The 25091-nt window shown below is 44.5% G+C and overlaps 5 protein-coding genes across 5 annotated transcripts; 3 read left to right on the forward strand and 2 right to left on the reverse strand.

The window, feature by feature from the left end:
- Window positions 1-62: 62 nt before the first annotated feature.
- On the forward strand, window positions 63-2570 carry rbmx2 (RNA binding motif protein X-linked 2). Its single transcript, XM_037467404.2, is given in 7 exon segments — window positions 63-147; window positions 725-840; window positions 925-976; window positions 1054-1183; window positions 1371-1575; window positions 1651-1976; window positions 1979-2570. Coding segments are annotated over 7 exon segments (960 nt in total). The 5' UTR covers window positions 63-142; the 3' UTR covers window positions 2105-2570.
- An 8-nt stretch (window positions 2571-2578) lies between these two features.
- Window positions 2579-5719, reverse strand: siah2l (seven in absentia homolog 2 (Drosophila)-like). Its single transcript, XM_037467399.2, has 3 exons — window positions 4953-5719; window positions 4219-4398; window positions 2579-3953 (listed from the first exon to the last, which is right to left on the reverse strand). Exons 1-3 carry the CDS (start codon window positions 5394-5396, stop codon window positions 3582-3584), a joined length of 996 nt encoding a protein of 331 aa, XP_037323296.1. The 5' UTR covers window positions 5397-5719; the 3' UTR covers window positions 2579-3581.
- Window positions 5720-9472: 3753 nt separating this feature from the next.
- Window positions 9473-16675, forward strand: LOC119215310 (neuronal acetylcholine receptor subunit alpha-10-like). The gene is made up of 6 exons (XM_037467373.2): window positions 9473-9533; window positions 12611-12756; window positions 12829-12983; window positions 13047-13293; window positions 13371-13656; window positions 14947-16675. The coding sequence occupies exons 1-6, from the start codon at window positions 9479-9481 to the stop codon at window positions 15639-15641; spliced, it is 1584 nt and encodes a 527-aa protein (XP_037323270.1). The 5' UTR covers window positions 9473-9478; the 3' UTR covers window positions 15642-16675.
- A 1661-nt stretch (window positions 16676-18336) lies between these two features.
- On the reverse strand, window positions 18337-19589 carry LOC119215818 (olfactory receptor 2K2-like). The gene is made up of 3 exons (XM_037468271.2): window positions 19213-19589; window positions 18795-19021; window positions 18337-18704 (listed from the first exon to the last, which is right to left on the reverse strand). The coding sequence occupies exons 1-3, from the start codon at window positions 19587-19589 to the stop codon at window positions 18337-18339; spliced, it is 972 nt and encodes a 323-aa protein (XP_037324168.1).
- A 2581-nt stretch (window positions 19590-22170) lies between these two features.
- Window positions 22171-23115, forward strand: LOC119215819 (olfactory receptor 52N5-like). The gene is made up of 2 exons (XM_037468272.2): window positions 22171-22524; window positions 22654-23115. The coding sequence occupies exons 1-2, from the start codon at window positions 22171-22173 to the stop codon at window positions 23113-23115; spliced, it is 816 nt and encodes a 271-aa protein (XP_037324169.2).
- Window positions 23116-25091: the final 1976 nt, after the last annotated feature.

Raw genomic sequence — 25091 nt, forward strand, 5'->3', positions numbered from 1 at the left:
AGTCATTTCGACGCAGCAGAGTTACGTCATCCGACCGGCAGGCGGCGGTAGAGGCGGGAACTCAACCGGAAGTTGTTCGACGAAGAGCGACTCTCTCAAAGCGGCTTCCTGCCTGTGCGACTTACGGATCTCACAGTTCACCATGAAGTAAGTAAACATGTTTACATTCCTCAGGTCAGATATTCTGTGGCGGTAATGCTGTGAGCTAACTGGCACTAACCAAGCTAACCCTTAGCCACCTCCATTCACACGAACCCTGTTTAAAAAACCTGGGATTTAGCAAATGCATTTGTTTTTCTGCGTGTAAAAGATCACGTGATGCACAACAACGTTATTGAGACTATTCAGAAGCAGTTTAATAAATCAGCACGAACGACGAGTTAGTACATGAAAAAATGAGGTTTTCAAGGCTGGCGAAGCGTGGATTTTGTGTCCATTATTCGAGTTCGGTTCATGGTCAACGTGCATTACAATAAATCCGTCTTAAATCGTCACTTGATTAAAAAAAGTATAATATTGCACTCATTTTGAATGGAGTCAGTCTGCAGCTGGAGGCTTCCTGATTGTGGTGCGTTTTTAGATGCATGTGGGACTAAAAGTACACATTACATACATTCACGTCTATACACGTACTTACTGCACTGTATACGACACACACACACACACACACACACACACACAGACTGAAACTTTACCCTAAACGCCCCGTACCGTTTCCTTTCAGCCCGCTGACGAAGGTGAAGCTGATCAACGAGCTTAACGAGCGCGAGGCGAACCTCGGGGTCAAAGACTCCGTCTCCTGGCACAGCGAGTACAGAGACAGCGCCTGGGTGTTTGTGGGTGAGACGGGGTGTCTGTGGGGGAGACGGGGGGGGGGGGCTGTGAGGCAGGATGTGTAAAGACATGCTGTCGTGTTGCCTGCAGGTGGATTCCCGTACGAGCTGACTGAGGGCGACATCATCTGCGTCTTCTCTCAGTAAGTTTCCTTTATGCTTCCTCTTTAGCTCCTTCACCAAAGGAACAGAGCCTTCATAAAGTGGTACTTTTAATCAGGTATGGAGAGATCGTCAACATCAACCTGGTGCGAGACAAGAAGACCGGGAAGTCCAAAGGGTTCTGCTTCATCTGCTTCGAGGACCAGCGCAGCACCATCCTGGTGGTGGACAACCTGAACGGCATCAAGGTGACTCTGCTCGTTTACGCTAAGCTAGGCTAGGCTAACACTTTCCAGCCGCAATGCTAAAATAAGCTAAGCTAGCAGTTGTTATGCTAACCTAAGGTAGTTTAAGCTACAGATGTTGTTATTACATAGAGAACAGTGAGCAGATGTTCACAGGAAGTCAACACCTGGTGTTTGTGCTCGCTGTCAGATTAAAGGTCGGACTATCCGCGTGGACCACGTCAAGGACTACCGGCCTCCCAAAGACACGGAGGACATAGACGACATCACCAAACACCTGAGGGAGCAGGGCTGCGGCCCCAAAACCAACGCCCCCCCCCCTTCCCACTCGTCCTCCTCGTCTGAGGTGGAGGAAGAGGAGCAATACGGCATACCCGTGAAGAAGAGCAAAAAAGGTGAGGTCACTTCCTGTCGGTCGCCCTACCAGAATCATTGGAGGATGGCTTTTTATTTCCTCTCTCTCATCTCAGACAAGAAAGAGAAGAAGAAAAAGAAAAAAGAGAAGAAGAAGAAAAAGAAGGAGGCGAAAGAACGAGCGGGTCTGGACTCCTCCTCTTCCTCACCTCCTCCTGTCAGAGTCAAAGAGGAGAAGGAGGACGCCGCCTACCACAAGTATGACCAGATGGGGGCGCCACTGGGGAGGGATGAGAGCAGAGACGCTGATGGAGACAGGAAGGAGAGAGACAGGGAGGGAGACAGGAGGGAGACAGACAGGGAGGGGGAGGGAGACAGGAGGGAGAGAGACAGGGAGGGAGACAGGAGGGAGAGAAAGGGAGACAGGACAGAGAGAGACCGGAGGTGGGAAGGAGACGGGGAGGCGGGAGGAGAGAGGAGGTGGAAGGGGAAAAGGAGAGAGACAGACTGGGAAGGAGACAGGAGGAGGGAGACAGAGGGAGACAGGAAAAGGAACTGGGACAGGGTTGAAGACAGAAGAAGAGACAGATAGTTCTAGGACGAGGACAGATGTAACCATGGAGATATTACTGACTTCAGGACATCGTCTTTCCCCCAAATGTCTCCGAACAAGATGGCTGATGAGTTGTTTCTGTTGCCATGGAAACATTTCCTTCATTTGTTAACACAACCATCTGTTAGCTTAGCATGAACTGTTAGCCTAACAAGAAGAATTAAGATTTAGTTTTTTAAAAATGTAAACAAATATAACAATGTCAACAGTTGTTACGTCTCAAACATTCTGTTCTCAGGTCAGTTTTGGGCTTCTTCTTTGACCCCGTTTGACCTTTGGATCCCCATAACTTCATTGTTTAATGTTTTTACCTGTTAACTGAAGGTGAAGATTCTGAATCATCTGCACTCGTCAGAGGAAACATGATCTTCTGTAAGCTGATAAATGCTGTAGTAAAAGAGAAATGTTTGTGCTCCTCGTTCATTCATTGTTTAAGTTGATTGACGAAGTAAAACAAGCGTTTTCTTCCATTCATTTTTATTTCATCAGCAGCAGAATCAAACATAATAAATGTAGCAGTTTTTAGAAAATATACTGCTGTATAGACGTAATTTACAATAAAACATTTCATAGAAAGTCGGTGGCTGTAAAGTGAAAATCAGACATTTCCTGCGTGGTTATTAGTTCTGATTTGAAATAAACGAGCCCTTTAGAACTCTTAACGAGCCACAGAACGCTGTGGTTTAATAACGTTAAGTAGCTGTTTTTACACAACAAGTTATTGGACTTAAGTGTACATTTGTAATCTTAAAGTCAAATGACTTTAGTTTTGGTGAAACATTCACTATAACCTTTAATTATCGTTAATATATGCTGTCCAGGGAACTGTTAATTATATCAGTTACTGACATGTGAAATCACATTCATTTAAATGAATTATTTCACTTTAAACATTTTTTAGCTTCAGCTTTAATTCTACAACTGGTGTAACTTTTAACTCTCCGTATGAATCCTTCAGGCCGAGTCCTCCTCCGACCAGAGAAGCTCCCACATCCAAATAAACAAAGTAATGATGAAGAATGATTAGTAAAAAGTCAGACTCGTGTTTTATTATTCCTTTAAAATGCAGGTTTTCCGAGTCTGAATCCCTGGAATCAACCTGGTGTGTGTGTGTATATACACACGCATCCATGTATGTATATGTGTATACACACACATCTATGTATATATATATGTGTATACACACATCTATGTATATATATGTATACATACATGTGTGTATTCATACAGAGTTTCTCTGGACTACTTTGAGGTATCGTAGAGTCAATGAAGCTGCTCATTGATTTAAAGACACGGCGTCACGTCGGCATTTCAGTGGAATGTCCTCGTCTCTGCGTCTCTGTGAGGAGTCTCCTCCCCCTCGGGCCGATGGCCCTACGTTACTGGTCCATGGCTGCGGGGCCCCCGGGGGCCCGATGCTCCCGTCTGGTTCCCTCAGCACATGGAGATGGTGACGTTGATCCCCAGGTTGCCGTTGTCGGCGAACAAGTGCGCGATGGAGGTGTCGAAGACCAGGCAGTCGCTGTTCATGATGGCCGCCGCCACGCCGTCGTGGATGGAGCGCGGCGTGGCCTCCCAGGTGAGCCGGCGCCGGTTCCCGTTGAGCTCCAGGCGGTAGGCGAAGTTCTCGGCCTGCTTGCGGGTGCCGATGAGCAGCACCACGGCGAAGAACTGCTGGTGGCCCTCGTACTTCTCCTGCTTCTCCAGCACCAGCATGAAGTGGTGGCTGAAGCACGACTGCATCATCACCCAGTCCACGGCGCCCGGCAGGTTGATGTCGGTCGCCAGGAAGACGATGTCCTCCCCCTGAGGAGAGAGACCGGGATGCCGTTAACTCGCTGCTAACTAGCTTCTACCACGGTGACCCGCCTGCTGAACACGGATCAATCATCAGTCCATCGTTTTGTTTCCATCAAAATGAATAAATCGGCTTCGGCTCCTCAAACTGGAGGAAATAAATAAACCGAGATCAAGAGAAGTTTGAGCGAGTAGCAAATGATTGATAACCATTTCTAATAGTTAAGTAATAAACGAGTTAGCTGAGCTTAGCTAAAGTTAAAGAACAGCCCACCTGCAGCGTGGTGATGGACTTGTGGGCGTGCATCAGGTGCGGCATGACGGCCTCCAGCGAGCCGTGCCACTTACAGGTGGCTCCGGGACACGGACAGGTGTACGGACGGAACTCACACACCTCCTCGTGGTCCGGCTTCTCGCTGTGGTGGAGGGACAGAGGACAGCCGGAGGACGAGTACTGAGGGGGAGGGGGGTATGAGTATGAGTACACAGGTACAAATCAAATCAACGCGTTTATCGCAGTGTGAAAACGGGACGATTCGATCCTGCGTTGGCAGCATTTTGTCCCTCTCGGCTCTCCGTAGAAAGCACGGAAGCACCAGCAGAGACACTTTCAAAACTACATGATGTACATTTTATAAATCATAATAATTCAGTCTTCAGAGGGGTCAGTAACCACGGCGACTGAGACGAACCTGAGCTGTGGAGGCCAATGTGTCCTCTAATGTGTCAAAAGGTACAAATACCACGGAGACAAAATACTGCATCCCTACAACAAAGTACTGCGTTCAAAACCTGGCAGTAGTACAATACAAGAGTATATAAATACCATCAGGACTTTACACCTAAACTTCAAACTTTTTGGTTGGGTGCTTTTTTAGTGCGCGCGCGCGTCCTGTGACGTCACACGCGCACCCACCTGTCGCACTCCGTTGTTGTGTCGCAGCACGAGGGCGCTCGGTCGGCCGGTTGCCCGCGCGAGTTGGTGCGTGTGCGTGTGCGCGCGCGTACCTTGCAGGGGAACGGCAGCGTGGACGCCACCTTCTCCATGGCCAGGTTGCGGATGCTCGGGCTCAGCGGGCCGCGGCACGTCGGGCAGCAGCTCAGCTTCTGGCGGCACTGGTTGCACACCAGGTGGCCCGCCTGGCACTGCAGGATGGGCGGCAGCACGTAGTCGAAGCATACCGGGCACTCGAACAGCGCCGTGAGCTCCGGGGACTGCCCGGGCAGGCCGAGCGGGAGGGCGGAGGACGGGGCGGCGGACCCCGGAACGGCCACGGAGCTCAGCCCGGCGGCCACGGCCGCTGCTGCGGCGGCGCCTCCGGCTCCCCCGTGCTTTCCTCCGCCCGCTGCTTTCCCGGCACCGAGTGCTCCGCCTCCGGCAGAGGACGGGCGGCTCATGGCTTCCAGCTGCGGTCCGTTTCCCGTGAACTGCCGAGCGGGCGGTAACGTCATCTACTGTTTACTACCGGACGTCGCTGTTGGCCCCCGGAGACACAACATGGCCGCTGCCAGTTTGTATCGCCTGCAGCACGCTCCCATTGGACGCCGCGTCGCAGACTGACAGGGCGCTCGGCCAATCACAGAGCGGAGGAGCGTCATCCTGTGACGCGTGTCTGTGAAAGCTTGTTGAGGGAAGTAAAGAAATAGAATATACACACGTAACACGTAATAATAAAATCATAATGTTACAGTAATATTTGCATAATTATTCTGAGAAACCGTATTTAAATCAAATATTTATAATAATAACAGTTCTGGAATATGAGGCCTTTTCTATCAGGAAGAACATCTAAGAAAAGTTCGTGAGAGGAAAAGTCTTCAGAAAAAAAGAATAGTTATAATATAAGAGATTAATAATTATGAGGCATACGGTCATTCAAATGTCATCAAGTTATAATGTGACATTCAAAAGTTATATTGTTAAATGAAATATTCAGGTTCAGGTTACAATTTGTACCCGTAGGTAGACTTGGCACGCATTTCACAACACAACACCACGTGACTCAATCACGTAAACGACAAAGAAAAGGGCCGTACCAAGTGGCACCAATAACACGGGGCTCCTACAGGGTAAAATACTTAAATTACCCACAATCCCTGGCAATGACTTGACGGTTTGTCCCACAGATGGATATAAATGTTCTTATTTCAGGGGAGAACTGAGAGGGTTCTCTCCTCTCATTGATTGGATGCGTCCGGGGGCGGGACTGAGATGGTTCTCACCTCTCATTGATTGGATGCGTCCGGGGGCGGGACTGAGATGGTTCTCACCTCTCATTGATTGGATGCGTCCGGGGGCGGGACTGAGATGGTTCTCACCTCTCATTGATTAGATGTATCCGGGGGCGGGACTGAGATGGTTCTCACCTCTCATTGATTGGATGTATCCGGGGGCGGGACTGAGATGGTTCTCACCTCTCATTGATTAGATGTATCCGGGGGCGGGACTGAGATGGTTCTCACCTCTCATTGATTGGATGTATCCGGGGGCGGGCCTGAGATGGTTCTCTGTTCTCATTGATTGGATGAGTTCTGTAGAGTAACTTAGTAGTTCACGTAGTGAACACCGAACTACGGAGTTTTAATGTTTAACAAACGTTGAAAAACTTACAGTAATTTTGTAACAACAATTAAGCCAATCAGCATTGAGATGCCTCTCATGACATCAGGGTGGACTTTTGGTGAATCTGAATCATTATGTCGTTATTTGTGCATCATTATATCATATCATTATTGTAATTGAATCACAGCTAAACTCTTTATTTTGGGTTCGTACAGCAATAAAAAAAAAGTAGTTTCTCAGGAAATGAGAGACTTTCACAAACCAGTAGTGAGTAGAAACAGAGGTTGTTTCTGATGGAGAAACTAAACATCTGAGTCTCGTGCACAGATATTTGGGGGGCAGGTGCTCAAACCAACACAAACGAGCCCCCATCGCCAAAATTAGTTATTTAAAAACCCTAACCCTATTTAAAAATAAAAAACAGTAGAATATTCTTAGCTTAAATATTTATTTCTGTCAACAAACTTTCTCAAATTGAATGAATATCAGGCAAAAACAGACAAAACAAGACCATATTGTATTCAAAACTTCAAAACTGAATAAATTAAAGGAGCTTCACAGGAGCTTCCTCCTTGGTACCATCTCTTGGAAAATGTTTTCTGACAGAGTTGAAGCATTAGAAGCATTACACTAATAATATACCTCAGCAGACTGTCATGTAGCCCAACTTAAGACCTACCTTTCATTTCAATAATTGAATTAAATTAAATTAGTGAACTTGTCTAATTTGTAGAACAGTAAACTGTCTGCATCTCTCTCCCTTTCTCTTCATTAAACAGCTGGACAAGGCTTTGAAATCACCAGTTGTGACGTTTTCAGCGGCGCATGTTCATTCATCACAAACAGCATCATCACCTGTTTGATGCTGCAGCCGTTTGGCGCTCAGCTCGAGCACCACGCCGAGGAAGAGGAGGAAGAGGAGGAAGAGGAGGAGGAGGAGGATAACGTTTCCACAGAGATAAGCTCCTCCCCTCCCCGCACCCAATGAAAATAACACACACAAATGGTCCTGCGAGTGACATCTTGGCTCCGGACTTCATCTTCACCGTCCCGACTCAATTAACCTTCAGACGCCCTCCAAGGTCACCTGGACAAAAAGCTTCGCCAAAAGAAGGAAAAAAGAAGGCCGGTGATGTTCCGAGCTCGCCATTCTTCTTCTGCTGCTTCTGCGTCGGGTCTGAGACGCCTTCATGTGGTTATTCACAATAAAATACAAGAATATGTCATTTACATCTTTGTTAATTGTTTCTGAAGTAAGAGGCCTGACTGCTTTGTTCACAGCAAACTTGAAAAAAATAAAATGTTAAGCCATGGTTTAATTGCACTGTAGGCTTAGTCCTTGTTTAAATAATAATATTATTTCGTACCGCCCTTTTTGGCAATTTTGTTTTTCAGTAAAGTAAAACATTTGCATAAAGCAAGCCAACCCCCTTTTCCATGTTGATAAGAGCATTAAAATGAACAAAAATATATAGAAAAAAATAAAGGAAGGTTCATTTAGAATAGATAAAAAATTGCGATTATTCTGATTAATTTGGAGTTAACACGACATAAATGTGATTACATATTTTAATGGTTTTCCAGCACTAATATTGATATGTTTTTATTTAAAGCACTTTGTTGAAGGATTAATTGTCTGTTTGTCTTGTTCTATTCTTTTGTCTGTGTTTTAAAAAACTAAAATGTACTAATTGAATCAGATTTCACAGTCTAATGACATCATCCGATGCATCTGAGGTGTTCTAATTAAAGTTGGACCTCCCGTTTGGTTTCCACTAATCGCAGAGATCTGCCACATTTCCTTTTAGGAACATTAGATTCCATAATGAAGAAGAGACCGTGACTTCATCCCCATTGTGTCCGTGGGTTAATTTATTTCACTTTAATCCTTTAATCTTCTCTACTTGACTTTCTAAAGCTGTATTATTTATTATGTATACTCTCCTTTAAGGTGGAGGCTCGTCTCAGATCAGATCTGCTCAGGACAAAAGTCCCAAAGGACCTTTTTGAGTGCTGAAATGTTTCAGTGAAGATGAAAAACTTTCTAAAATCAATGACATTAATTACAATACAAAGCAGATTAATCTTCAGAAGATTAAAGGTCTGATTATTTTAAGTGTCGTGTTTTAATTGAAGTAAAATCACCTGGAGACAAAAAATGTTTTTGATTTTCTTTAAACCAGTTTTGACAGCGAACACACATTAAAAGAAAAACAAAAGTAAATGATATGAATCGTAACTGTCAGATTGGTCACCATGTTTAAAATGTAGCAATGGTGTTGAGTAGTAGCGCTGTAGTAGCGTTGTGTACCTGTCATGTGATGCGGACTGAGATAGACTGTTTTAATGGTCCTGATCCAATAAGTGTAAAGTAGCAGGAGTTCAACACCTGCTGAATGGAATGTGGATGCTGAGTAGGAGATGCAACGTCCTCTTTGATGTCTTCCAGTAACCAGTAATGCTTCATCTGTAACGTGGAATGATGCTTTTAAGAGGCCCCGATTTTTCACCATGGAGTCCTTCCATAAACGGTTTTGGATACCAAATTAGACACTTTATGCATCACCTTCCATCTCTTTATGGGAAACTCCCACTTTCTCCTTGACCTTGTGAACGCATACGCATGACACGAAAAGCGCCATTTGCCTTTTTAAGATTCCACAACAGGCAGTTTGCGCATTTACCTCAGTGCGGCTTGTTCGTACCTCGCCATGATTCACGACTGAAATGAGTACCTGAGATATTCCATCTTTGCAGACTCTTTGTTGTTGTTTTCAATGTCCATATTGAGGTAGAATTGGTTACTTTGTGTCTTTGTCCATCATCATCGGTCATTCAGTCTCCGCCTGTGGCACTAACAACCTGTCATACATCACCACTACACCCCCCCCCACCTCCCCCCCCTCTCTGGCTGATCTGTGATCAGCGTGTTGCAACCAGATCGTTTTCATTCAGCGGATCATTTGGCAGGATGAAGCTTCTCGGCGGGTCGATGGAGCTTCTCCTCTTCCTCCTCTGTGTTCCAGGTGAGAACCTTCTTCTTCTTCTTCTTCTTCTTCTTCTTCTCGTCATGAGGAACTCCTGCAACCAGGGTCACGTTTTACAGTTTAATCCGATAGAAACACGTTGTTCGTACAGATGTGGAAGTGAAACATGAAGTCTGCAAAGTCATAAAATAGTTAATTAGTAACAATGACATGTTTTTACAAACAATAACAATAATTATTATTATGATTAGATTTAATATTATATATCATCATTGTATAATAAAACATTTAGTAATACTTTATTATTATTATTATATAGAAATATTAGCAAACAATCTAATTATTCTTCCCCAGCGACAAAAGTTTAAATTAATTAGTAATTTACTTGAATGAGGGGTGCAATTAAAAGTCTGACTTTCAATGAAGTTTTGAATATTAATTGGGTTAGACTTTAACAAATGGTTCTGTTTAAAGCAAGATGATCCAGTTTAGTCTGAACAGCTGAAGATGTGATTTTGTTCAATTCGTTGTTTAAATTAAGTGCTTTTTCGACCATATTTTAAAAATTTAAATTTAAAAATTGTTTTCCTTCTGCTTCAGTGATCAAAAATAAAAAGCTGATTTTTGGCTTTTACAATATGTCACATACCAAAAAGAAGAGACACGTCTTCAATGTTTGAACAAGAAGATAACTTCTGGTTCCAAGCTCCTGATATCAAAGCTGCATCTTCTCTCTTTAGGTGATTTCATGGGTCTGGAAGTGGCTTTATGGTTTTTTAGATAGTTGTGGAAGTCCTTCAAGTGGTTCCTCGGGTCCTTCTGGTGGTACTTTCGATTGTCCTAGTTTGTGTTTGGAGGTTCAACTCAACATTGAAAAATGTCTAAAGTCACATATGTGGTTCTTTCAGTTATTTAGGAGGCTATGAAGGCTACTATGTTGCCTAGTTTTACTTAAAGAGATTCCTCAAGTGGTTCTCTTAGCTATTGAAGATGATCCAGGGGTTCAGCAGATGTTTTGAAAATGTAGCTAAACGAAGCTCTGGATGTCCCTTAGATGGTTGTAGATGTTCTTAGTATGTTGAAGACCTGTGGGAGATTTCTAACAGCATTCGTCTACCAGCCAAAAAACACCAAATAATTCTGTGAGAATGGTCTTCATCTCTTCATCACAGATCTCCACGTAGCCTCTTAGCTTCCCAGTTTGAGACAAAGAACCCTCGTACCTTCTGACCTTACATTTGTCTGAAGCCTGTAGTTAGGTGGTGAAGTTCAATGGAGATGTTTAACACTCTTTAAAGAGGCCAAACGAGGAGGAGAATCTGTCTCATCGGGTTGACGGCTTCTCCTCCTCGTTTCCATCGTTGTCCACAGCGTGTTGGAACCTCTCCTCGGTCATTCCCGCCATGAATCATGTTCTCGCTATCTGAAGGACGTTGAGGTGTCAGCGGCCTCGTGCTCTTCCTTTTTGAGGAAGCCACGTTGAGACCTGCGGTTTGGGTTCTTGGGTTCTCGAGCAGCCGTTTGAATCACTTAGAAAACCCTCTCTTTATAACTTGATGGTTCTATTTAGGGCCCAAAAAATAATTAACACATTAAGAAAGAAAAAAAAATAGTCCAAAGACCTTTAAAATACAATGTTTAATACAAAATACAACGTTTTTGAACCTTTCAGACGAGGGTTCTTTCAAAAAACACTTCCTTAAAGGACTCTTCAAGGTGCTTCAGAGAACATTTAAAGAAAGGCTTCTATGAGACATTTTTCTTTCTGTTCATAATGTTGCTGGTAACCGAGTTATAAAGGAACAAGGCACTCGAGGCACTTCTTATCCTCAATAATGTTGCAGTTCAACCCTTGAAGAACTTACCTTGTTGCTTCAACACATGTTTGTATTTAAGGCGCCACGTCCCATCATGCAACACGTGTTGAACAAAAGGCTTTAGTCTTTATTTTGTATGGTCCAAAATCGCAAATGACAAATCTGCCTCAGAGGGCTTTTCAGTCTGCACACATCCTCCCAAACCCTCACATGGGCACAGGAACCAGCCTAGTTGTGCTGGAGTGAGGGTGGACGTCCCGTCCTGTGTGTTTTCCCGTGGAGACACAGCGGCAGCCAACTCCTTATTTCACCGTGACCTGCCAGGAAGGTTCCTCCTCCTCCGACTCCTCTTCATTCCTGAAGAAGTCTCAGTGGTCGTAAACAGTTGATGTTCTTCCACTGTTTATACTTATATGGCTATGAATTACAGATGCTCTGCGCTCTCCATCTTCATCGGACATTAACACTCCAGTAGGTCTCATATGTTTACGTCATCTAAAGGCCGTTGATCCGCCTCCTCCTGCCTTTGTGTGTGTGTCTGAGGGCTTAAAGTCTCACAGTCGCTTATCTACACTCGTCTTTTGTTTCCTTAGTAACACTAATAATAATAATAATAACTGATCATCACACAACGACACCTCCCATCAACGCTGCTGTATTTTTGTCTTCCTTTGTCCTTTTTTCCTCTTCATTAGCGATGATAATAAGACACAGTCCAGTCCTCAGAGGACCAAAAGCCTTCATCGGCAGACACCAACGATTAGAGTGAGACCTCCGGTTAATTGATCGGGGAGGGTGTGAGGTCCACCTGTGTGTGACGGTGTGTGCGTTGAAGCTGCAGATGTGAGACGCTAAAAATGAATAATTGAGAAGAGGACTTCATTCAAGCTAATCTGGCTAAAGTTCCAATGTGCCATCAACTGTGTAACAGTTCGTCAAGTTGTTTAAACATCAAACTACTAAATGAAAACATGATTCCCATGAAGATTAAATTATAATGTATCATTTTAAATTCAAACAGAAACGTTATTATTATTATTATTATTATTGATCGACAGCAATACAAATGGTCGCTGGTTCTATTTGGTTTATATTTTCATGGCTCCATTTGACAATGAGGAGGTGAGAGTTTCACCAATAGAGAAGATAACCTTTGAAAGGTTAATCCTCTTGGGAGCAGGATTTAATCAGTTCATCTAATAGAAATTCAAACAATGACAGACCACCTTTGGTAAAAATGCGTTAATGTGAATACCTTCTTGCTTTGATGAGGACCTCTCTTCCTCCTCCGCGCTGTAGGCTGCCTCGCCGCTCATGGTCGCTACGCCCAGAAGCTGATGAGCGACTTGTTCACCAACTACACCAGCGCTCTGCGGCCGGTGGAGGACACGGACCACATCATCAACGTCACGCTGCAGATCACTCTCTCCCAGATCATCGACATGGTACATCACACCTCACTCCAGATGTTCGGGTTAGATGTGCTTGGAACCGGCGTGAACGTGTCCTTTCTCCAGGATGAGCGGAACCAGATCCTGACCACCTACCTGTGGATCCGCCAGGTGTGGATGGACGCCTACCTCACCTGGAAGAAGGAGGACTACGATGGACTGGACACCATCCGCATACCCAGCAGCTATGTTTGGAGACCCGACATCGTGCTGTACAACAGGTAAGTCTGTGGGGAAGTTGAGCAATGACTGATCTGCTCTGATCCCCATCCTTCCCCCCCCAGTGCTGACGACGAGTTCTCCAGCTCCATGGAGACCAACGTGGTCCTCCGCAACGACGGCCAGGTCATGTGGGACCAGCCGGCCATCACCAAGAGCTCCTGCTCGGTGGACGTGGCCTTCTTCCCCTTCGACCTGCAGCAGTGCCACTTGACCTTCGGCTCCTGGACTCACAACGGGAACCAGATGGACCTGTTCAACGCCTTGGACAGCGCCGACTTGGCCGATTTCGTCCCTAATGTGGAGTGGGAGGTGAGTGGTCACCCACTTCACGTGCTCCAAAGAGTGACTTCTTCTCTGATTGTGAGGTGTTTCTGTACCACATCCAGGTTCTGGGCATGCCAGCTAAGAAGAACGTCATTCTGTACGGCTGCTGCTCTGATCCGTACCCGGACATCACCTTCAGCCTCCATCTAAAGAGACGGGCCTCCTTCTACATCTTCAACCTCCTCATCCCCTGCATGATGATTTCCTTCCTGGCTCCGCTGGGCTTCTACCTGCCGGCAGACTCGGGGGAAAAGGTTTCGCTGGGCGTCACAGTGCTGCTGGCCCTCACCGTGTTCCAGCTGTTGGTGGCTGAGAGCATGCCGCCCTCCGAGAGCGTACCGCTGATTGGTGAGAAAAACAAATACAGTTTCGTTAACCCGAGTGAGGATACCATGTTGAGAGGTTTCGCTTTGGAGGTGTGACATTTCATCCACTCAGTCAGGAGGGCAGCATTTTTAAGTTAAGGTTTAACATTTTTCCTTTCTCAAAGACAGAAATGTCTGGTGTTTGTACAGTAGTGCAAATATGTAAACCAAAGTTAAGCCGGTTGTGGTCGTGATGCTTGTTCTACGTGTAATAGATCCTGTAAAGTAATGAAGTTACATAAAACTGATCCAAGTTCTTTGGAAACTGGAACGTTGAATCTATCAACGCTTCAGAGGCTCCTCCTTCAGAACTATTTCTGATTATTTCTTGACAGTTTGTTTTTCACATTGATGGTTGAATCCAAACCAGTCAGCACATGTAGGGAGCAGCGTGGGTGTGATATACATCCTGTCCAACTGGTCAAAAGTATCTCCATGAACAACCCAATTACAACCTTGAGCTTCACCTGGAGAGCATCAGACGGATCTGGGCTTGGTTAGGGAGGGTCTGACCCATGGACATGAACATATTTAATAAGTAGTAGTGTCAAGTACACACTTTAAACACAGTGAGTTCACGTGGGTCACTGAACAAACCAGAAATGTGCATTAAATGTTCCTACAGAGGAGAACAGTGGGCATTGATCTGGTTACTTATCGTTAGGGTGTAATGAAAGATTACATTTAGTAGATCGTCAATCCTTTTTTGCTATTTTTGTTGTTTAGTGCAGTACACACACACATTTCTTTTGTACTTCCTTTCCAAAGGCTATTTTTGACATTTTTGTCAAACCTAATGTTTGAAATGAATAAACATTTGATGTATTCATCATTTATTATGTTTTTAAATGACCAAAATGTGGATGGGTTTAAATACTTAAAGTCTTAAATAAATAAAATTCTGACTACACCAGCTGAAGATATCTACTCATTTCATGACACACCGTTTTGTGAAATAGATGCAAAATGATCCCACATAACCTCATCGGATTATTAGGTCCCCAAAGACCCAATATGTTGGATTGTTGTCACTGAAGCAGTTCTTCTTCTTCTTGTCTTTTTGTTTGTTGAACACATCGTTGTCTCCAATTGAGGATGGGCACCAAAACACTGCGTTTGTCTTTAAAAGCACTGCTTGGAGTCCTTTAATTATTAAATCTGCTTCCATCTGACTAAGGACACTAAACCTAGACGTGGGTCTTGTAATCAACGATAACCGTGAATAGATGAAGTGAAGCATGATGTAACTCTCTCAACGACCTCTCACCAACAGGGAAGTACTACATCGCAACCATGACGATGGTCACAGCGTCCACGGCGCTCACCATCTTCATCATGAACATCCACCACTGCGGCCCGGAGGCCCGGCCCGTGCCCCCGTGGGCCGAGCGCTTCATCCTCAACTACCTGGCCCGCGTCTGCTTCGTCTACGAGGCCGGAGAGAACTGCCTGGGCGCCGCCGCCAAGCAGCGGGCTCCTCCTCCCGAAGCGGACGCCAGGGGGAGGAGCTGGGACGTGAACGGGCGGGTGTGGGCGGGGAGGGTGGTGGAGGAGGAAGGAGATGGCGAGTCCCTGGAGCTCAGGCGGGATCTGACCACCCAGACGGACTGGAAGGAGGACATGTTCGTGACCGTCGACCACTCGGAGCAGGAAGGAGCTGCTGGAGGGCGCCAGCCGGAGGGGGCGGAGTCAAACTGTGGAGGAGGAGGTGAGCACGTCGAGGAGAAGAAAGGCGGGGGAGGAGAGGTGGGAGGACGGAAGGAGATCCCGGGGCGGACGCCGTGTCAGCATGGGGGGCTGTGCAGGAACGTGGAGTACATCGCCAACTCGTACCAGGACCAGCGGGCCGCCCAGCTGAGGGTCGGCGAGTGGAGGAAGGTCGCCAAGGTCATGGATCGCTTCTTCATGTGGCTCTTCTTCGTCATGGTCTTCTTCATGAGCATCCTCATCCTGGGAAAAGCTATCTGAGGGAGGTCTGGCCGAGAGAGGGTTGTGGGTAAAAGAATCATTTAAGGGTTTCTTTTTTACAGAATTTCGTCTCCTCAGCGTTATGAAGCTTTTCATGAAGTCCTTCTGACATTTGATGGTCAGGTGTAAGTAAAGTGATTTATTTAAAAACAGAAGAACAGTGGTTACCAAGAGCACAGAAAAAGAAGGGTTCCTGAATGGTTTTCCAAAAGCAAGTGAGGTTCCACTCAGAACCTCCACCACTGGAGAAGCCTTGATCTGATGGTATGAAGCGGAGGTGAAGCTCGAAAACCCTCGTTATTATCATTTAATCAGAGGGACTGACATGAACTATTTCATAAAGCAACACACACTAATGCACATGTAAAAAGTGAACGAAATACTGAGATCTGCAGCGCTGCAGAGGAAGAGCAGCTGATGGGAACAGTATTACAACACGTGAAGGGTTTTATCAAAGAAAGGGTTAAATGAGACTTTGAAGTTTAAACGTCATTATTAAAAGTTAATCTACTAGGATCTGTTTGATCTGTTTGTGGTGATCGAAACTAAAAGAAATATTTGAGGAGTGTGAGTATTTGTTTACAGGAATGAACGCGCACACACACAACTCTTACTATCTGCACAACACTTTTTCACACAAGTGCGAGTGTTTTCAAAAATTATAGATGCATAGAAAGTGAAGTATTGGATTCCATCCTTTTCTCTATTATTTTAATGCAATGAAAATGAGGAGAAATGGACGTGAAATGGGGATATTGTAAATCCAGATGTAACCGATGATGAAGAAGGCTGACCTTCCTCCTGAAGCTTTTTAATCTGAACCCTTTGATTAAAGAGAAAAAATAAATTGAATTCAACTTTTCACGCCTGTTTACAAATTAAATGTATTCTGGAGTAATTTTTTGCAGTGTTTGTAATCTTGTGTAATGCAAGAAGAAATGACACATTTTTCACTGTAAGTGCTTATATATCCTGTTTGTGTGCTAATGAGGACCTATTTACATATTGTTGACTCCATAAAATACAATAAAACGTTCTTTTACAGCTTTGTTCATTCATTTTTTTACAGAATTCACAAGACAAAAATGTAATTTGTTTTTTTTCATGAAGCCTAAACTACTGACTCAAAAATGTTATTAATATTTGTATTATCATTGTGTTATTATCGTTTCATTTGGAGGCTGATTGATGCTTTTAATGGATCATCGCTGTCAGAGTGTCTCACATAAAGTCCAACAACACCTTCCATGTAAAACCTTACAGCTCTCACCTAATTAAAAACGAGACGTTCTCGTTACGCTGAGCTCAGATCAGCTTTAGCAGGAACAGAGGAAACCAGTTCAGTGTTTAAACGGGTCAGAACCAGCGCTGCTGTGTCTCTGAAGCGTCCAGAAGGAACTGTGCTGCAGCAGCAGAACGTCGGCAGCAGATGGAGCTGAAGAACATTCAGATGAAGCTCCATCCAGTCCACAGGGTGTGTGTGTACACGCTGAGGCCTGCACGGTGGCCCTGAAGGGTCACAGTGCAGCGTTAGGATCCCTGATGGTTCCATCTAGACTTCTTCACTCTAAATCCTGACTTTGGTTCAAATAAAGAGTTTTATTTAGATCGCGTTGGTTTGACCCCCCTCGTCCCAACGACACCTGCCCCCCCGCAGATGGGCTCCAGAGGGGGGGCTCTGGTTCTCCCCTTCCGGCCATTTCTGATAGGGTCCTTGAATGGGTGGTGGTCTGACCCCTCCCCGTGGACCATATCACCGTGGGACACCCTCCCAGAACCCATTGCCTCGGACTACGAACGGTCCCATTGGTTCATTGGAGAGGCGTCATCTAGGAGAGACACCACACACGTCTGTGGACACGTCTGTGGACATGTCTTCCACAGACGTGTCCCTGGATGGTGCTCCCGGTGCGTCCCTGGGCTCCGGCTGTTAGTGTTTCAGAGACTGATGCCATCATTAAGACTTATTAACAGTTTCCGAAGGTAATTAGTCCTCCGGGAGCAGAGAGAAAGGCCCGGTGATGTTTACCAGAGCTCAGTAGATAACACTGGTTACACCCCCCCCCGCCCCCGGGATTCACAGCAACTATCCTAACTAACATCTTTGGCTGCTGTTTGTTCAAGATGCTCCGTTAACCTTCGGCCTCCAATACGCAACATTTGTGGCTTGAGACAACGTCAATGTTTCCAGAGTTCAAACCGGCTCAGAGAACCAAGTGGGCCGGAGTCTCTCCAGAGGAAGAGTGCCGCCTTTCCATTTCCCTCTGAACGCCTCACGGCTGTTTTTATTCTGTTAACCTGCTGGTCAGTGAGACACCTGGGGGCTCAGAGGCCTCCAGGACACTCATTACTGAGCAATAATTAAAACACGGATACGCAAACACAAGGATTCAACACAAACTGAGATAAATCCATTTCAAAAGAACTCAACAGAAAAACGCTTATAATGGAGATAATCCACAGACATTGTGTCGACCAGTGTTAATAATTTATTTATAAAACATTTATAAAGTCATGTAGGGTTTTTTTATGTAACATGTAACGTTGCACAAAAAGCTTCATTCAAAGTTTGTGAATTACCAGATTAATCAAACCAAAGCTGATATGCAGTATTAGCAGCGAAAGACATGAGAAATGTTAGATTATGGAAAACTTTAAAAGTAACTCAAATGGGTTCACAAAGGACTGCACAAAGTTAAACACCTCTCATTCTTTTTGATGGAGTTAAATAGTTAAAATGCTTTTTTATGCCCGCACGGATCTCTTTACTGACCAGTCCATAGATTAAAGGGTTTATAAGAGGTGGAACAATGATAAACAGTATGCTTAAGAACTTCTTGATATTCTGTGAGAGTGAGGGGAACCGGTAACTTATAATTATCACCACTGAAGCAATCTCGTAGAGAATGTAAATAACGAGGTGGGGAGCACACGTCTGAAAGGTCTTACTGCGGATACCGGTGTCAGCCCCGCCCCGTTTGACACAAGCATGAAGGATTCTGATGTAGGAGAAAGAAATGATGAGGAAGATGCTTGTAGTCAAAGACCAAGACATGGACAGACCTGGAGAAACATCCAGAACAATGCTTCTGTTGGTTATGGATCATGAGAACAGCACGAGATGCGTTTGTTGTGGTGAAGCAATGCACTGACCGTAGATGTTGTTTAAGGGGGTGGGTCCGCAGGCCAGGTTCAGGATGCCCCGGTTGCTGCAGTAGACATGCTGGATGATGTTGCCACACAGCGGGGAGTCCATGTGGAAGATGAAGAGCAGAGCGATGAGCAGCACGGCGACGGACCAGGCCAGCGCGAGGCAGGAGTGCAGCCGAGCCCCCGTCATGATGGCCTGATACCGGAGAGGTTCGCACACGGCAATGTACCTGCAGAGACAGTCACAGAACATCCGTCCCTCACCCGATGTTAGCTGGGATCCACTCCAGCCCCCCCTTTAAAGGATACGGATTGAACACAATGAATGAGAAGGTCCTAGAGACCTTTCTCCTCTCTAGATTGGGACTGGATATCTGAGAGGAGGGTTAGGTGTGCAGACCTGAACCCCAGAATAAACTACCTGTCATAGGCCATTACAGCCAGAACAGTCTGCACTGCGACGCCGTACGTGTGCACGGAGAAGGCCTGGGCCAACGCCGGCACGTATGCGATCTTCCTCTGGCCCGTCAGGAAGTGCATCATAAGGCGAGGCGTCACCGCCGTGGCCCCCAGCAGGTCGCAGACCGCCAGGTGGCAGACCATCACGTACATGGGCCGGTGCAGGTTGTGGTCCATGACGATGACGCACAGCACGGCGCCGTTGGCCCACAGAGTCGCGGCGTAGTAGAGCAGCAGCAGGGAGAAGAAGAAGGGCCCGTGGCCCGGCGGCACGTAGAAGCCCTCCAGCTGGAACACGATGGGCTGCTTGAGAGGGGTTAACATGGTGATGTTCTCCATCCTAAAACAGCGCTGCTCTGTGGAAAAGGAGAGCCTGTCAAAATCAGCTATTGTTATAAATAATATTTCAGAACAGCGACACAAGAGTTTGTGATGTTAGCTGTAACCAAAATAACCATAAAACACTAGCAAACCGTAGCACTTAAATTGTACTTATAATGACACTTTTCTATAACATGTTTTGAAACTTCTTATTTGACGAAATTGTACTTTCTTGTTACTTGTTCTTCTGAGTTTGTATCTCTATGTGGAAATGCACTTATTGTACGTCGCTCTGGATAAAAGGGTCAGCTAAATGACATGTAATGTAATGTAATAAATAAAACAGATCATACAATAATACCTGCAAGAAAACATCAGAGCAATTCATTCATCAAACTGACAGAAGCTGAAGCTGATGTCTAATGGTCTCAGCGATATGAAGGCTTACGAGTACCTTTCCCCCCCGTCTTCTCCACACAGCTGATGATGCTGTGACTCGTTGAGGAGTATGTGTTGGCTTTAAATAACTTACTCTGTGTCTTGTACGTCCATCAGTGGAGCCAATCCCTTCACAGCCAACTTGCCATTGACACCTCAGCAGCCCCCCCCCCCCCCCCTGCCCACCCTGCAACCTGCATGACAGCATCTTGGAAAAGATTACTTCATTAGAATACATTGTATATTTCCACCGAACGCAAAGCAGACCATTATTATTTGTCTGATATCTATTTGTCAGAATCTATATACTACTTGTACAACGACTATGTAGGACTGTGTGACCATCCGTGTAGCTCCTTGCTTTCTGCCTTCAGAGATTTCTTTACAGCATTTCACTTTTTCCAAATAAACATTTCATTTCATACCTTTATTTGATAGCTTACGGTTAATTGCTGACAAGAAATGAGGGGAGACTTCAGGCTCTGTGGTCGCCATCTTATACTGTATTGGGCCGTCACCTTAGGTTACCATGGTAAAGGTTAGTTTTTAGCCACAGCATGTTAGTTTCAACATGTCAGAGAAGGTCTCGCTGTTTGCAATCAGGGGAAGATTTATTCCCACATGCATGGTAACATAAACAGAGCAATAGTCTTGGTTCGATAAAAGAGTGTTTTGTGTTACATTTGAGTGAGAGTGTTTCCTTACATTCTGACGGAGTCAATCGATTCCAATAATGAGATGAAGGCAGTACCAAAGCAGCATGATTAATATCGTTATCATAAAGAACCATCAGATCTTCTGCTACTGGATATTTGATGGTGGTGAATATACAACCTAATGATAATAAAGTGTGTGATTTATTAATCTGCCTTTGAAAGGAGGATCATTTGGTGGAGAAAGTGACTTTTCAAAAACAAGGCAATTCAAAGTTCTTCACATACAACTATTAAAAACATCCAAACAAGCATAGCAATTTTTAACATCAGTAATTGAAGCTCAGCGCTGGCTTTCCATCGTTCATCCTTGTTACATCCTTGTGCATAAACAATTAATTCTGTTTTATCTTTGTTCAATTGAAGAAAGTTTCCATAATCTGAGGTACATGAAGCATGTAGATGTTGAACAGAAAGGGGCCCCAGTATTGAACCTTGGGGAACACCACATGTGATTTTCTACAGGTCTGATGTGTAATTAGCTACAGACACAAAGTATTCTCACTAGTTAAGTATCCCGCCAGCATCCCGCCCCGTTGATTAGTCGATCCAGTAGTATGTCACGGTCATGCCAAATGCTGCAGATCCAGTAATACTAAGACTGAAATTTTGCCAATGTCTCTGTTCAAGTAGATCCCGTTGAAAACCTTAACAAGCAGTTTCAGTACTGTGGTGCTGTCGAAAAGCACGACTCAGTCAACGACGGGAGAGACAGGTCGATTTAATCAGTTCAGGTCAAAACCTGGAGATCCGTCAGCAGGCAAACAAATCCAGTCAGAACCAGGATGTTAATAAGGCTTATTGGTTATCCATCCCGATAAGAGGGATCCTCCACTTTTTATTTGGGATGTCGCATGTGTACAGACTATAAATTTGTGTGATTGTGAGCTTTACAAAATAAAATAAAATGAATTGAATCTACAATGCAAGATCTAAAATAATAGATTTGCTATTTTGTGTTTTAAAATGATAAACACCTTCATTTTAAGCTTGAAGTTGGATTATTTTAAACAGAGATGAGAGAAGTGAAGTTGTTGGTATTCTAGCATCACATTTACTCCCTTAGGGATAAAATCATTTCTATATAGCATTGCTAAAGAGGAGACCTGCTTGAGATCACCAGCAATGAGCGAGGGAACAAATGAAGAGAATCCATAATATGCCAAGCACAGACGCTCACAGCAGGTAATCCTGATGCTCATCTTTTTTTACTAATTTCATACTTTGTCTCTACTGTCATGATGAACTTACTATACCTCAGCATGAATTTCCCTGTCATGAAGTTAAACATTTTGAACAAAAACCACAAAATATACCCATAGTGGTATTACTAGTAGCTGGGAGAAGCTCTGTGTTTGTAATCTGATTGCTTGTATACTGGGACTTTACATGATCCCTAATTCCTAAATAACTTGCATATTTACAACGTTGTTTGTTTATTCAGGTTGATGGAAAACTACACTTACAACAGCTTCACACTGCAGCTGGAGGGGTTAAATGTCTCAAAGGCATCTACGTACCCTGTGTTCCTGTTTCTACTCTTCTCCTACTTGTCTGTAATCGTTGCAAATGTGAGCATTGCTGTTGTTATTTTAATGGACAAGAGTCTTCACCAGCCCATGTATCTCCTGTTCTGCAACCTACCGTTGAACGACATACTTGGTAATTCTATCCTGTTGCCTCGTTTGCTTTTGGACATGTTGAGGCCTCGCTCTGAGCTCTTCATCAGTTATTACGAATGTGTGGTCCAAGCTTTCGCTTCTCACATGTATGGTGCCGCTGCTCACACTGTGCTGATGATTATGGCCTTTGACAGATACGTGGCCATCTGTTATCCTCTGCGGTACAGTACGATCATGACAAACAAAATGGTGGTGAAGCTTACGGCGTCTGCCTGGGGAGTTGCTTTTGTTTTGGTGGGGATTCTACTGGGTCTGACTCTGCGTCTGAACCGATGTAGGACTCTCATCACAAATCCTTACTGTGACAATGCCTCACTGTTTAAGCTGTCCTGTGAGAGTGTGTTGATTAATAATATCTACGGCCTCACCTTCACCGTGGTTCTGTTCACAGGTTCGATAGGCAGCATGGTTATCACCTATACAAAGATCACAGTAGTGTGTCTCACTAGTAACAGCAGGTCTCTGAACAGTAAAGCCCTGAAGACCTGCAGCACTCACCTGGTTGTGTTTCTCATAATGTTGTTTAGTGGAATGTGTATAATTATTCTGCATCGTTTCCCACAGTACCCAGACTACAGAAAGATCGCTAGCATTTTGTTTCACATAGTTCCAGGTACCCTCAACCCCATCATTTATGGCATACAATCCAAAGAGATACGAAAGTTCTTGCTAAAGTCTTTTCAATCGAAGACAGTTTGGCCATCGTCTTGAAGACTATTTCAGAAGTTTTTTAAAAATAGATTTGATGACCATTTAATATCACAACGATGGGAAAGAATGTGATAATTTATTAATACTTGTTGGACACATCAAGGTTGTAATCGGTCTGAGTACCAATTCCAAGGTAGCAAATCATCATTTCACTAATAATTGGCCAACTCAAATTTTTTTCAAGAATATTACATTTTCACGCTGTGGTTATCATTAGAGTTCTGGTTGTGGTCAACCCTAAAAGAAAATGTATTAAGTTTACATGGATATTTTGGCTTATTGCTATCATGTGTTTCTAATGCAAGGCCTGTAGCCAAATGTATTCCATCCTTTAATAAATGTTAAATATAAAAATGCTTCCCATTTCTTTTACGCTCTACTTAATTGGCACAATATTGAAGTGAAGCTAATTAGCATAATTTTGGGAGCAAGACCACGCCTCCAACACGCCTCTTCCGGTATTTCTATAAATACCCACTCTTCTCGTGCTCAAGTACCCATTCTAAAACATGACCGAGGTCAGGTAACACACGATCGATCGTACCTACATACGTTACGTCATCAAACTTTCCCCTCCAGGCGACAACATTGTCTCCAGCAACGACCAGCACGAAACACTTGAAGTCTCCAAGATTCCATAAAATCTGAAAATTTCAACGCCGCCTCTGTGATCCAGGTAAACCCCGGCGCAAAAACTATGTCGAAATGTCACCAACCCAGTTAAAAAAAACAGTACCCCAAGGGCTCGACATAACCCTCGACACCGGGGGGCCAAGCCTTCACACCTCCTGGTTGTACCACCCGCGGCCAAGAGTTGGATCTAGAAGCTCATCTTCAGTATTTACACAACTAACTTAACATGTAACTAAATGTTACCCAACAAGGTGACGCAACAACTTAGCATAACAACGCAGCAACTGTGGTGGAAGGTTTTGCACAGACAATCGTTAAATAAGAATAAAGGCTCTGAGTCAAATATGTCTTTCTCCGTTTATTTCCTTGCAAGGGAAGAAAGGTCACAGCGGCTACGTGCTCAGTAGACTTCCCAGAACCTTCCCCCTTCACATCAGGGCCGTTCTTATACCTCAGTTCAGTTACAGGTGGCATCTTGCTTACATTCAACACATGTGAACTAACTTGTTGAGTCTCTACAGCCAGGACACTGGGGACATCTTATCAGTGTGAGTGTGAGACGCTCTTTTCTCATGGCCTCTCCATCCCAGCACATGCAATTAATAAACTGGTCATACAATGAAGCATTTAGAAGAGTTACACATATGTTTGCCATTTAACAACATATCGCAGCAACATAAGCCAGCAACGCAAGTCGCAGCCGGGCATCAGGCACCAAGATGCCACTGCCCCCCACCACCCTCTCCAAGCCACCCCAACCTCTGGCACCGCGATTCAGACCTTCACACCTCCCAGTCGCACCTTTCATGGCCACAAGTAATGCAATCTGTAGGCAAGCCTCATGGCACAGAGACGCCAGGTCACCACCCCTGGGAGGCGTAAAGCTCTGGCATCCCGGAGCTTTACGCCTCCCAGTTGGAACAACCGGCACAGTATTTACATTATAAATAGTAAGTAAATAGCTGCCTTTCAGCACAAAATAGTGTATCACATGTCATCAGTCTAGAGACAAATAGTCCCCTATATCCATGTAAACATCATCGGGTCCCGCTCCATCTCATCCATTCACATCGCTGATGACTCCACGTTATTTGTCCCGTTGCTAAAGCTCGCATTGCCTCAAAACGATCATTTGTGGGATTCGTGTTTACAGCAACTGTACATTTTTGCTCAAAAATGAGTAGTTGGATCTAATGCTAAGCTTAAAACATCCGATGGCGAAAGTACGAATCAATTAAGAATTTCATTCAAGAAAAACCTTTAGTGTGAAAATATTAACAATTTTATTTGGTATAAATCCTATAAAACCAAATTAAAAGGATAAATAATGTATAGATAAACAC

The sequence above is a fragment of the Pungitius pungitius genome, chromosome 16 (genome assembly GCF_949316345.1).
Source record: "Pungitius pungitius chromosome 16, fPunPun2.1, whole genome shotgun sequence".
NCBI classification, from domain to species: Eukaryota; Metazoa; Chordata; class Actinopteri; order Perciformes; family Gasterosteidae; genus Pungitius; species Pungitius pungitius.